Source organism: Chrysemys picta, chromosome 23 (assembly GCF_011386835.1).
Source record: "Chrysemys picta bellii isolate R12L10 chromosome 23, ASM1138683v2, whole genome shotgun sequence".
NCBI classification, from domain to species: Eukaryota; Metazoa; Chordata; order Testudines; family Emydidae; genus Chrysemys; species Chrysemys picta.
In genome coordinates, this window is record NC_088813.1 from 9,083,803 (window position 1) to 9,097,198 (window position 13,396).

At 55.2% G+C, this 13,396-nt stretch overlaps 1 protein-coding gene across 3 annotated transcripts; it reads right to left on the bottom strand.

Moving 5' to 3' along the window:
- Window positions 1-668: 668 nt before the first annotated feature.
- On the bottom strand, window positions 669-13,396 carry RCC1 (regulator of chromosome condensation 1). 3 transcript variants are annotated; one of them, XM_008168896.4, is made up of 10 exons: window positions 13,259-13,396; window positions 10,553-10,637; window positions 8,908-9,095; window positions 7,603-7,782; window positions 7,421-7,523; window positions 6,578-6,700; window positions 5,637-5,792; window positions 4,461-4,580; window positions 3,432-3,584; window positions 669-2,463 (listed from the first exon to the last, which is right to left on the bottom strand). In XM_008168896.4, exons 2-10 carry the CDS (start codon window positions 10,623-10,625, stop codon window positions 2,288-2,290), a joined length of 1,272 nt encoding a protein of 423 aa, XP_008167118.2. In that variant the 5' UTR covers window positions 10,626-10,637; window positions 13,259-13,396; the 3' UTR covers window positions 669-2,287. The 3 variants fall into 3 exon arrangements, with proteins under 3 accessions (XP_008167118.2, XP_065433141.1, XP_065433140.1); XM_065577069.1 differs by lacking the exon at window positions 13,259-13,396 and adding an exon at window positions 12,647-12,670; XM_065577068.1 differs by lacking the exon at window positions 13,259-13,396 and adding an exon at window positions 12,563-12,589.

Below are 13,396 nucleotides of genomic sequence, written 5' to 3' on the forward strand. Positions count from 1 at the left end.
TGCTCTTCATCAGGCCCTGGTGATTTGAAGACCTCTAACTTGTCTAAGTAATTTTTGACTTGTTCTTCCCTATTTTAGATTCTGGTCCTACCTCATTTTCACTGGCATTCATTATGTTAAACGTCCAATCGCCACCAACCTTCTTGGTGAAAACCGAAACAAAGGTTTCACTGAGGCTCCTAGACATTACTGCAATACGCAACCAACCTCAAAACACACAGGGCCCACAACGACCTTTCTGCCATACCAGGAGTCCCGACTCCCAAGCCCCGCCCTCACCTCTAGCGCACAACCCAGGGGCGGGGCGTTAGTTTGGATAGGAACATTTCGTTCAGGCCAGCTAGGAAAGACGAAAGGCGCTGCAGAAGGCTTGGTTTGTGGCTGAAGGAACTGGAACCGGGTCTGGGTCTCAGCTGCATGAGTGCAAATTGCACGGCCAAGTCAGAGGAGCCCTGGTACCCAGACAGCGCCCTGATGGGCCCCCTAAAGACACCCAAAGAAGAGACAATATTGTTAGATGTATTATACTGTGCTACAATTTTCAAATTTGTATGTGAAAAGCAGCTGCCCATAGTCGTAAAACAAAGCCAACTGCTCTGGGTTAGTCCCACAGCATTTCACAGGGCCCAAAGACCTCTCTCCTCTTCAGTGACGAGCCACACGAGGGGTTATCAAAACTCGATTTATTCCAAATGTTAAAAGTTTAGTTTCCTGCCTCTCTTCCCCACTCACCCCGCAAAATATTTTTAAATTTTTTTTCTTTAAAAAAAAAAACAAAAAAACCCAAAACTATTATATGAGCCACTGTACAATTTCCCTGTTCCCTCCCTGATATTGCTATAACTTAACATATAAAACAGGCCTTTGCAGAACTGCGGTTCTTATTCAAGGTGTTTGGAATGCAGCGGCAGGAGAAGACAGAGTGGGAGCGGTGTGGATGGCCTGGCTAATTAGACACACACACAATCATCCAGGGTACTAAATCAGGCTGGTTATTTTGAGTGATCTAATGCATAGTTGGAATTGGATTCTCTTCCTCCTCTTCAAGGCCTATGTAGCAAATTAAAACCTAACCGGGGAGGGTGGGGGAGACACAGAAGAGCACAAACAAAAAGCCATCATCAAAAGTGTTCTCTTGCTGCAAGTCTCCAGGGATGGATACAGAGAGTGAAGACCGGCTGGCTGCAATTCTAAAAGCAGGGGGACATAAGAAGGAGTTAAGCGATGTGAAAATACGCCTCTTCCTAGCTCTTGTCTGCATCCGATAGGGAAATGGAACGATTTGACTAGACAAATGATTTGCTCAAAACTTCACCCACCTGCAGGGTTTAGTCTAAGGCCAACGTATTCAAATGCGAGAGTCTGGGGTTACTCTTCGAAAGTGGCCTGATTGGCAAAAGTCTTGAGCGTTCCCAGCTCCCGAGGGAACTCGGGATCGCTCAGCTTCTTTGCTGCTCTAAACAAGGCCGGCTACTTAGGAACTTAAACAAGTTCGGGGACTGACTTCAGAGACTCCCGGTTGAGGAGTGTGACCTGAGTCACAGCTCAGGTGACCTTAGAAAACCTCCCAGGAGAGACCAGAACGCTTCCTCCCACCTCTGTCTGCCCTACACCCCTTCCCAGGTTAGATCCTCTGTCTCTGGACCTTACGCTGCACTGAGATCACACCGGCTAGCAATTCACACAAGAAGCGGCGGGGAGGAGCTGGGAGAGGGAGGGCCAGCCTCAGATATCTACAATAAAAAGAGACTTGGCCAACAGATACATAAAAGTGACTCCAATCACACGAGGCCTGTGGGAGAGCTCTAAGGAAATGGGACGAGGGGAAGACAGGGGCTGGGGGATTTGGCTTTCGGGTGCTGTGGCCTTAAAAAGTTTGAGACACCCAAGTCCTGTTGCATATCAAGGGGAATGCCAGCGTGGCTGGGCCTGGAATTGTTTAAAACGGTGGGGAACCCACTTTGCTATCACGCTGGAAAATCAGCTTTGGGGGCGACCAAGCGGGGAGGAGGAAGAGGAAGAGGAGGCAGTGAGCCCTGAATACGCCAACAAAGCCGCACGCTTCCAGAGGGGAAAGGTGTCTCTGAAAAGCCACACTCCAGCCATGCAGACTCTGCCCCTGGGATTCCAGTAAGAGGCAGCTGGTGTCAGCTGGGGGGAGGGGGGGGTTCCCCCCATAACTCTGCAGATAAATCAGAAGGTCTCAGGAAACAACCAGTCTCCCAAGCCCCACCCCTGAGCCGCTCGGGGGGCGCCCCCGGCGTTACTGCTGCAACATGCTGCGTCATCAACTCTGCTCCTTGTCTCTGACCAGCAAGACGGTGTGCTGCCCCCCACTGGACACAGACAGGACGACGCGATTCTCCAGCTGCTTGCCAGTCATCTCCACGGGGCTCCAGACGTCCTCCTCTTCCCCTGTGCCCAGCTGGTAGTTGGTACCCATGCCCCAAGCAAACGCTCGCCCTGAAAGCAGACAGGGGCAGACGCTGATGGCCCACCCGACACTGGAGGCCGTGCCGCATGCCTGTAGCACAGACAGACCCGAGCGGGTCCCTGGGGCGAGGAGGGGAAGTGGTTTTCAAACCCAGCACTTGGGCGGGCAGAGCGTTAGCTTCCTACGAGCACTCGTGTGGCCAGGACAGCCCTGCGGAAGCTCCAGGGAACGGCGAGGCCGAAACTCCAGATTAATACTGGCTTTTCTTCACAGGAAAGCTCTATTTATACAGGGTAAATAAGTGAACCAGAGGTGGTTTAATACTGTACGTCGTTAATCAATCGTTGGGGGGATCCAATAGGCGGCTTAGAGCCACTTCTAACACCCAGTGCGCATGTCCAGTTCCCCCACTGACCCTTTATAAACAGCTCCTTCGGAGAAAGAGATTTTTGCAGCGTTTGCCTAGCTCGACCCGCGTGCAAACAGCCAAGGTGCCTGCCCTCTGGAGATTGCCACCCACCACCAGGGGATGTTCTGCAGGGGGACTGGATTAGTAACAGATATGGAGCCTTTCCCCTCTAGGTCTGGTGGTTCTAATCCAGGCCAGACAGCGACAGGGTTGTTATTAACCTCGTTGGCTGACGGCTGGGGAGCAGGGGGTACGTAGCAATTCGACTGTCTCAGCCTCGGCTCCCCGCGTACTGGTGTCTATCCTGCAAAGATCTGCCTTGTCCATCCTCAGCACGATGGGACGGGATTGTGTGGATCTCCCCCCGGCTCTTCTCCTGGGGTCTCTGCAGATCAAGGCTGGGGCACAGCGGGCGGGTGGGAAAGCCCATAGCTTCCCTGGCTAGAGGATTTTAGTCTGGGGGCCGTCACAGCCAGGTAGGGACAGGTATTAGCTGCATTCCTGGCATCCGAACGGCGGCACTAACTGACCAGGCCCCACGGTCGCCCATTACTCACAGAGCCATTCCCCCCGGCCCTCTCCACTTACCTTCCTGGGTAACAGCATAGCCAACAGACGCCCCGCAGGCGATGGAGGAGACGCTTGGCAGCTCCGGGATGGGGGTGGGCATGCTCTTCTCTTCCGCCCCTTCTCCAAGCCCTAACCGGCCGTACTCTGCCCTGCCCAGGCTGTAGGCTTTCCCTGGCACAGGTGGGACATGCAAGAGACGCATTACTCCTTGGGAGCAGAGACCACCCCGGATGCATAGAATTTACATCACTCGGGTACCTACCTCAGTCACCCCAAGTACATTCGGCCCCCTGCCAGTCAGATCTGGCTAATCTCAGGCATTATTCCTTCCCCGTATTGCCCCCTGTGGAACCCGGCAGCCTGCAGACCGCTCCAGGCCAGGAGCGTGCAAACTGCACCAGGGTGGGAGTACACATGATGGAGACCAACACCCACTTAGATGCCAGGGGCCAAAGCCAAGAAGTTTCTCCTGATTCCGGTATTTGCTCAGCCCCGTCCCACCCCCACTGCCAGCTAGGGAGAGACGAGCTGCACCCTTGGCTTTCTGGTTATTAGCAGCATCCAGGAGCCTTTTGTGATTCTGTATTTAATGGAGACAACGTTGGGGCTGCGGCATGGCGTCCTCTCATTTACCAGAGAGGTAGCGTGGTCTAGTGGATAGTGCACTGGACTGGCATTCTGGAGACCCGGACTCTATTCCTTGCTCTGCCCCTGCCTGCTGGGTGCCCTGGGCAAGTCACTCCCCCTCTGGGCCTCAGTTTCCCCACCTGTACAATGGGGATAAGGACACTGACCTCCTTTGTAAAGCACGTGAGATCTGCGGGTGAAAAGCCAGGTGTGATTCCCATGACTCCCAACGGCAGCCACAACCCACATGCCAGCTCAGGGCAGAGAGCTGCCTGTGACCTCAAGAATGCCAAGGATCTGGGGCTCAACCATCACCCCAATCCCAGTGCCCTGGCACTGGGCGACAGCGGCCCAAAACCAAAAGACTGCAGACCCCTGCCCCCCTTCTCCGTTTGGTTCACAAGCAGCTGCCCCACTCACCCTCCGAGTCCAGGCACACCGTGTGGTGCTGCCCGCCCGAAAACCCCACCCAGGACTTGGTGGAATTCTTGAACGACGTCAGGTTCTGGGGAGCGAAGCAGGGCTCGGTGTCCTGCGTCCCTGCAGGGGGGACAACGAAAGCCAAGGAAGTCAGAGACAGGTGAGCAGACCCTCCCCTCCCCTCACCCCAGCCTGCAAGTTACCCCCAAGCCCGCTGCAGGAGAATGAACGCACTACGTCACGAGACTTAATCGACGCTGCTTAGCCTGGACGGGGACCGTGAAGAGACAATCCAAGAACGTCCCACCTGTTCTGTATCTTGCAGCCGTTATTAAATGCACAGATCTGTGCCATGCAAACCTGCTGCTAAAACCAATGGGCTGAGAGCTTCCAGGCAGCGCCGGAGGCAACAACCCAACTGCTGCTTAGGAGTCTTCTCATCTACCCTGACAGTGCCACGAAGCCCGGCTTCCTAGCACATCAGGGAGCAGGATGCAAGCAAGCCCCTTGCCTTAACGGCACCTTTCTTCTGCCACCAGGACCGACCATGCCCAGACGGGACAGAGCGTTTAGCAGGGCACAGGACCTACCGACTCCACGGGAGGACCCGGCCACAGACACCGTCTCGCATTGAATTCAATGGGAGCTGTGGAACGGCCAGAAAATTCAGCACTTTCTCAGCGCACAGGTCCCTGCAAGGCGAAAGACCGCCCGGCCCCTCTGCGCCGTCAGGGGCAGGGACACAGCCCACAGGGGAGCTATTAAAGATCCCGGCAGCCCGGCCACTTTTAGAAAGCGTTAAACAAAGCCAGAGCAGCGGGCGCACCCAACCTGCTGGGGTCCGGCTAGTTAGTTTGGAGTTTTCCTTCATTAGCCAATTACGCTCGACTCAATGCTTGAACCCTCGCCCAGCTGGCGCAAGGGGCCGAGAGGAAGGCTGGTCCGTGGTCAAGATGCTGGATGGGGCTTAGGAGACCTGGATTCTTTCCCCAGCTCTGCTCCACACTTCCCACGCGTGACCTTGGGCAAGTCGCTTCGTCTCCCTGCACTCCCACTTCCCCCTCGGTGAGACGGGGCTAGCACACCCTTTCTCCCCTCCGCCAAGGCGTCTGCGTGGAGACTGTCTCACTGTGCGCACGTACAGCGCCTAGCACGGGAGCACAGACAACTCCTCACCCAGCTGGTGGTAGTTCGAGAGGCCGAAGCCGTAGACGTAGCCCTCCTGGGTGACGGCGAAGGTGAAGTACGCCCCGCAGAAGGCGTCCTGGAAGCGCACCCGGCCCTTGCCGCCTCTCCCCTTGAGAGGGACGCGCTGAGGCACGAGCAGTCGTTCTACACGGGAGACGAGAGATCAGGCTGCAGCGAGGAGAGGCAAGGAGAGGTGCCCTCCCCACAGGCACATCTGGGGGCAGGGGGACAAGCCTGGCTGGCCTTTCAAGTGCTTCGCTCAGTCAAGCACAGCGTCACTCCGAGCTGGCCAGCGCCCCCTCTTGGGGCCTCATTCTCCTGGCGCTCTGTGGGGCGGGAGCAGCACCCAGCCCCCCCTGCCCTACACCAGGGACCCAGAGACTAAGCAACTCAAGCCGCTTGTCTAAAAAGAAACTTGGTAGCCCTTGCAGAGCCAACAAGGGGCTGCCCCATACCCTCTCCTCGCCGTCAGAGGCGTCAGCTTGTATGAGGGAGACTTGCCCACGCGGCCCGCCTTCCGGCGGCGCTGCAAACCCACCCCCCGCCTTTGATCTATCCTGTTTCATTGCCACCGCTGGCAAAGAGTCACTCGCCAGCCCCCGGCAGGACAGGGCTGCTGTCCAACCAGCTCATCTCCCCGGCTCGGGACCGAGCGCACCCACCTGTGACGTGGTGGGGGTGCAGCTCCCATCAGCAGTGTCTGTTTTAAAATCAAGCAGCGCAGCACGTTCACGTGCCAGGTGAAAGGACCCTGGAGACTGCAGCCCAGCCAGCTTCTGCGCCTCCCTGCTCAGCGAGCCCATGTCCCAGTCTGGCTCGGGGAGGCCATCAGTGTCTATAACCCCCCCCAGACCGTAGTGCCTTAGCCAGCACCGGCTCAAGGGGCCCCACCAGCGCGTATCCCCCTCGCGGCGTCAAGCGCGACTCACGTAAACCTTTCCTTCCTCCCCGGTTGGCAAAGAGCTCCGGCACCCTTCCCAGCTGGCCCTGCTCGCCACAGCCACACGTGTACAGGTCCCCGTCCACGGTCAGCAGCACCAAGTGATCGTTCCCTGTGGGGACGGAGAGAGGGCTAGCACCAGCCTCGGGACGCCGATCCCCTTGCGGCGTGCCCACCGCTGGTACCCCTGCCCCGGGTCAGCAGCACGGCTGGGTAACGCTGGGAGACTGCCGGAGAACAAGCCTGGCACGTAAAGTCTCACGCTAAAGCGTTTACTTGGTAAGAGCCCCAGGAGTTTTACGCCCTGCACGATCTCTGGGAGTTTCTATTGGCATCTAATGCTAACTCCCTGTGTTATTTGCTACATTACCAACCATGGGCACTAAGCCACCTCTCCCATCTGATCCCAACCCAAACACTGACATCAGCGGAGTTCTAACCACCCCCAAAACAGTGGCACCGGAAACATTAAGATTACAGTCACTGATGACTCTCCATCGATGCCATGGAAAAGTCCCTTACCTGCCCTGCCTTGGTTTCCCCACCCACGAGAGGGATAATACTCCTACTCCGCAAGGATTCATTAGTTCACATTTGCAAAGTACTTGCAGAGAGACTGCACCGAGAACTATTATTATTAACGGCCAGTTGGGGGGGGTGAGACAGGAGGCAAGCGCTGGGCTGGTGGAGGGGAGGGAACACCCTTCTGCAGCTGGTAGAAAAAGATCAACTCATCCGGTTTATTCTGGGCCTGATTCTGTCCCAGCGGCCGGAGCAGGGTTAGTGGCTTGTCCATCAGCCTGAGTCACCTGTGCACTGAGCCCTCACTCACCTGAGACTATTTTAAGGACAGGCACCTCTAGTGGCAGTGGCAGTGGCACCGGAAGGGCACTCTTCTTCATGGGCTCCAGCAAACCGATGACTCCATTGTTATCCTGGACGGGGAGAGAGACGTTGAGTGGCAAAGCCCGGGAAGACGCAGCAGAGCTCCCTGAGCCAGCGCAGCCCACGTACCCGGAAAGAGCCCCAGAGGAAGACCCTGCCTTCCTCCGTCAGCGCTGCTGTGTGACTATCGCCGGCAGCCACCTGCACCACCTTCTCCTGCAGCTCCACCAGCCCCGGGGTGGTCTCCGAGCCCTCCTCGGAGGTATCGCGTCCCAGGGCGCCTTCGTCGTTGCAGCCGAAGGAGTAGATCTGGAAATGGAAACATCTCGCGGTGGGAAAGGGGCCCAGCACAAGGACGACAAAGCTGGTGCGAGAGAACCCGCCTGGCTCGAATGACCCCGCGCGTAAAGCAGCTGGCAAGGGGGACGGCTGCGTTATTCTCAGAAGCCGCAGATGGACGGTGCCCGTTAAAAGTTACAGGCTTACAAAGCCAAGGAAACAGTCACTGCTGGGGGCGGGGAAGCCGACACGCCGCAGCGTACGGGCGAGGAAGGGGGCGCTTGCCTCTCCTGGAAGGTATTAGGAGACCTTTAATGTCCCTGCAGGGCAGAAAAAGCCCTGTGCTTTCCAAGCTCTCACACAAGAGGATCTGCATGGGGAGCACTGAGACAACTCCCCCTTGATGCTCTCTGAACCCCAGGCTTCGGTTACGGAGCCGCCTCGCTCTCTGGCACAGAGCAGACCAGTTTGCCATCGACCCACGGCAGAAGTCACACGGAGGGGCTAGTCAGCAGAGAAGTCTAATCGCCGCCTTCATGGCACGTGCGCCAAACGAGGGGGAAGAGAGCCCCACCCAGCCCACTTTTCTGCCTTGCAAGAATTCATTAGATTTGGTCAGTCACAAGGAAGGCGGCAATGGAACCAGTCGGAGGGGTCCCATGACGAAGCAGTACCGTGCTATCACAGGGCTGTCCCGTGGCGCTGCTTACCACCGGGCCAGATACAATACGACGTTAACAGCTGGAGCTGTACAGCGACAGGTTCCCCCTGCATGGCTCATGTCGAACCCAGGAATTTTACCAACTCACAGTTCCTTCGCTGCACGCGGCTCAGAGCGAGCGACCCCAGGGCAGCCCCCGCCCGACACTCTAAGCATCCAGGCTCTGCCCAGAAGCTATAGGAGGTCAGAAGGCTGCAGAGCGAGATCACTGTAACGTGCTGGCTCTTTAATCAGAGAGGCTCTGGAGCAAGGAACCTGTTTGGGGGGAGGTCCCGAAGGGTTTTGACCCATGGCCAGCTGCCTCTGCGTAACAAGAGTCATTAAGACGGCGCTTACAGTCCAACATTGGAGTCAATTTGCTCAACGAGTCACCCAAATAAGCGCCCCCTCCCCCCATTCGATTTCATGTCCGGCGATCAGACTCGCATACTCACTTTGCCCGTCTCGCTAAGGCAGACGGTGTGCATCCCTCCTGCTTCTGCCTGGACGATCTTCTCGGGCAGCTGCACCAGGGCCGGCCTCTTCCTTTCCACCACATCCTCTCCCAGGCCCAGCTGCCCGACGTCCCCCTGACCCAGAGTCAGCACCAGTCCAGGCTCCGTCCGGTGTGATGAATGGTAGACTGGAGCACAGGAGACAGAGGGGGGAAAACTTTTGATAAGCGAGAGGCCAGATTCACGCTCATGCAATATCACGGCAGTCAAGACGTCTTTCCCAAAGCTCCCAGAACCAGGGGCTGGCTCGGCAGCAGACAGCTATCGCGCTGGCCTTTCCATTGCAACCTGCGCTGAGCTGATGAGACCGACAGTTCCAATCCGCCCTCCGTGGGGCTCCACCTACAATTCCCAGGCACGGCAGCAGGTCAGAAGCAGAGCTGCGCATGGGGAAGGCGAGTCCAGCCCCTCGCACGAACCCTTGAGGGCAGATGCTCTAGATGTGTTTGGCCTCTTTATTATTTAGTCCAGGGTTTCTCACCCTTTTCGGGTTGGCAACAGCTTTATCCTACATCAACATTTTTCACAACTCTCCCCCCTGCTTACATCTACTATTAAAGCGAGAGTCAAAAAAAAACCCCTAGCAATGTTAAGCCTCTATCATTTCTTGGCGTGTGAAGGAGGTGTTGACAGAGAATACTTGACGTTGAAGAGTTAGGCTGCGTGGGGAGTGAAATTAGCTTTACTTTAGATTGTAATTTAGTCTATCGCATGCCTGAGTACAATAAAAAAATAAAAGCTGTTTACGTGTAGATAGAGGGAAGAGTAAAGAAATCTGTCGCTTTGGGGCAGCATCACCAGCGTTCTCTGTGGTCCTCAGTGTCCGCCACACAAACTGAACTAACCAACTAGAAAGCAACAGAACCTCTAATCGCAGCGTCCCAAGGCACAGCCAGATGACGCTTCTCATCCACAGAAACCTCCCAAGCATGAATTGAAAATGGGACCTTAAAAAAAAAAATTTTAAAAGTCTTCCGACGTAAAGCAGAATTGCAAAGTGCAAACTGCACCCTCGTCATCCGTCCCTGTTAACCTCACGCACAGTACAAAGCAGAAGACAACCCACAGGGTGCGGGGAGTCAAGCTCCGGGAAACGTACTGAACACTTCTGGGAGATGCCATTTCTGATGCTGACCAGCAGCGAACACCCACTGAATGATAGGGAGCAATCAGAACCAGAAAAACTGCAGAACAGGGAGAGGAAAAGTCCCGTTGGCCTTGTTCCCAATGGGATTTGTCCCAGTTGCAGCCATTGGTGTTCAGCAAAATGACACAGCTGCAGCTGTTCAAACTCTAATGTAGACAGACAAAGCCACAATCTACATCCATGGAGCAGCGATCCTGGTTCCAAGCGAGGATAAACTGAACTGGCGCATATTGTAGCTTGAAGCTGTCTACCTAGGGGTTGCACCAGTGTGGACGCACCGATGGCTGAAAACTGGGCAAGGCCTCATTGTAGACAAGGCCAAGAATTGTCAGACTGGATCAGACCTGTGGTCCAACTAGTCCAGTCCTCCGTCTCTCACACCAGCCGGCCTCAATGTTTCAGAGGAAGGTGCAAAACCTTGAAAAAAAGCCACGTTACCTTTAATCTTCTTCCTCTCGGGAGACCCTTCTTCTGGCGTTGGGCTCTTCTTTGCAGCGCGCTTTCCCGGCATATTGCTACAGAGCTAAACAATTGAAAACACTCCACGTTAAGACATTCACCAACCCAGAGTCTGGGAGAAAAGCAGGAAATTTGCAGAGCACAAGCTTTGGAAGTGACACTGTCAAGTTCTCCCCAGTCCTATCACTGACACTGCGGTTTTGCAAGAGGCCTCTAGGAGATGAAAGTGAAGTGGGAGTTGGGTGTCTAACTACCTTAGCCCTCTGTTAAAATCCCACTGTTACACTAAAACCACCTGGAATTTTTAGACTCTAATTTACTTTTCTCCATTCTACCCACTAATCCACCTCGGATGCAATTGTGAATTCCCAATCGTTCATCTTCACGTCAAGGCCTCTGCTGGTAGATGAGATCAATTCAAATGGTCACTCCGAAATCCCAATTCCCTGCTCTCTCAGCTTTCAGCAGAGTGTTAAACACGTTTTCAGAGGATAATCAAAAACTATTAGAAAATCAAAGCCCCCAACTGTTTCATGGCTCTATTCCCCAGAAACACTGCTTTCCGGGCCCTCGCTACAGGAGAGGTCAGAGACACAAATAGTCCTTAGTCCTAAAAATACCCATTAGCCCATTACAACAGTCCATGAGATGTGAAAATCGACATCTGAAAGCGTAAGAGGAAGATTCAGGAGGAAGGTGATGTTAAAGAAACATACAGCCCGCTACTTCAAGAATCTACTTCTGCTTTCTAGAATCATATTTTTTTGTTATAATTTTATGGCCTGATCCTACAACCCTATCTAAAATAAGCGCAATCAGTGGTTCTCAACTGGGGTCCGGGGGCCCCTGGGGGGCCACGAGCAGGTTTCGGGGGGGGCCGCCAAAATAAATCAGAGCGCATGACCGGCATTAGATTCACTGGGGCCCAGGACAGAAAGCCAAAGTCCAAGCCCCACCACCTGGGGCTGAAGCCAAAGCCTGAGCAACTTAGCTTCGTGGGGCCTCCTGTGGCATGGGGCTCTAGGCAATTGCCCTACTTGCTTTACTCCTTAACGCTGGCCCTGGTTTTTAATCTACTGGATATGCAGAAAAACAGTTATGGCACAGGTAGGCCATGGAGTTTTTGTATCACGTTGGGGAGGGGCCTCAGAACAAACAAGGTTGAGAACCCCTGAGTGCGATAACACACACACAAGCAAGGGCTGTAAGAGGGAATCACTGGACTTTAACACCATCACAAAAAGCTTAAAGTGACCCTTCGGGATTTTAGCCCCAACATTTAGGGTGCATTTGAAGAGTTTTCCAAAACTGTATTTTAAAATTTCCAAAAAATATTTGTTGTTTAAAGAGGCCCAGGCAGAGCTGACAACTCAAACACTGCAATATTGTGCTAGCTGTAAGAGACAAAGTGAAACTGACTAGAAATTCAAGTGAGATTGGTTAGTCCGTTTTCATTGTCCCGGCTAAGCAAAAGGCAGAATGTAAACAAGGAATAAAGGGTGAAAAGGAGATTCAGTTTTTCCAGTATTCTTAGTTTTAACAAAGTAAGATGTTATTAGCAACACAGGTGAAAAATAGGTTTCAATAATATAATCATTTTATGGTGCATGCCCCTTTCATGTTTGTAAAGTGTTTTGAGACCTCAAGTATAAGGTTATATATGCAAAGTGAGATACTCCAAGACACCTGCACCGCAATCCAATACAGCACCATTTTAGCTTATTTGGCGTCTTCCATGTAAAATCTGTTCTCAATTTTACTAACCTGGCTATGCGAGTTCCATACACCACAAAAATCATGCCACCCACTGCTGAAATGCAGCTCTATCTGGGGTGGAACGGGGCCATAATGCTTTCTCCACAGTGACCATTATTTGAGAAAAATGGTGCAAAAAGAAAGCGGTTCAGATGACATGTGGAGAAGTGCACGAGTAATCCAAGCTTCAACGATGCAACAAGCAAGTGCAATGCAACGTGCAACCCCTCCCACCTTTGCCCACATGCGGAGTCATTGCTGGAGGACACCCTCAGGACTAGGCGGGCGAGGCAGCGTCTTTTACTGCACCTCACACACCTTGTCTCGCGAATATCCTGGGCAAGGCCACAACGCCCCCGCATCCAGCCCTGACAGAGAATTACACACGCCCCCTCCCAACCTGCAAACCCCTCCCAGGAATCAAGGGCCTGATCGCCGCTCCTCCCCCACATGCTCCACTCTGCAGGGAGTCAGGACAGGCCGGCACCCACTACCCCCCCCCCGTTAACCGGGTTTATCACAGCCCCCCCCCCCCTTGCACGATTCCCCGCGCGCGGCGCTGCACGCTGGCAAGGAGCGCGAGCTGCCCCCCCCATCCCGGGATTTGAAATTCCCGCGCTGGCCCGGGCCCTGCCGCAGCGCCGCGCTGGAGGAAGGGGGGAGGGGGCTGCGCGAGCGGCTCCCGGCGAACGTTCGGAGCGCGGGGGGGCGGCGCGGGCTGACACTCGGCGTTCCACTCGTGGAACCTTCGGACACAGCCGCGCGGCGGCGGCCACGTGGGGCCGGCCCAGGCCTCGGCCCCCCCACCGGGGAGGGGGGCGCCTCAGAGCCCGGGGGCGGGGATCGGTGCATTCCCCCCTCCCCGCCCGGAGCCCCGCTTCCACCCCGGGGCGGGGGAGGGGGAATGGGAAGCAGCACCGGGGCTCTCACCTCCCTGCTGCTCCGCCACCCCGGCTGGCCCGCTCGGTGCTCTCTGCCCCCCCACCCCCCTGCCGCCGGAGCATGCGCGAGGAGAGCCCCGGCGAGCGACAGAAAATGGTGTTAGCGACCCCTGCTGGCCACTGCGCG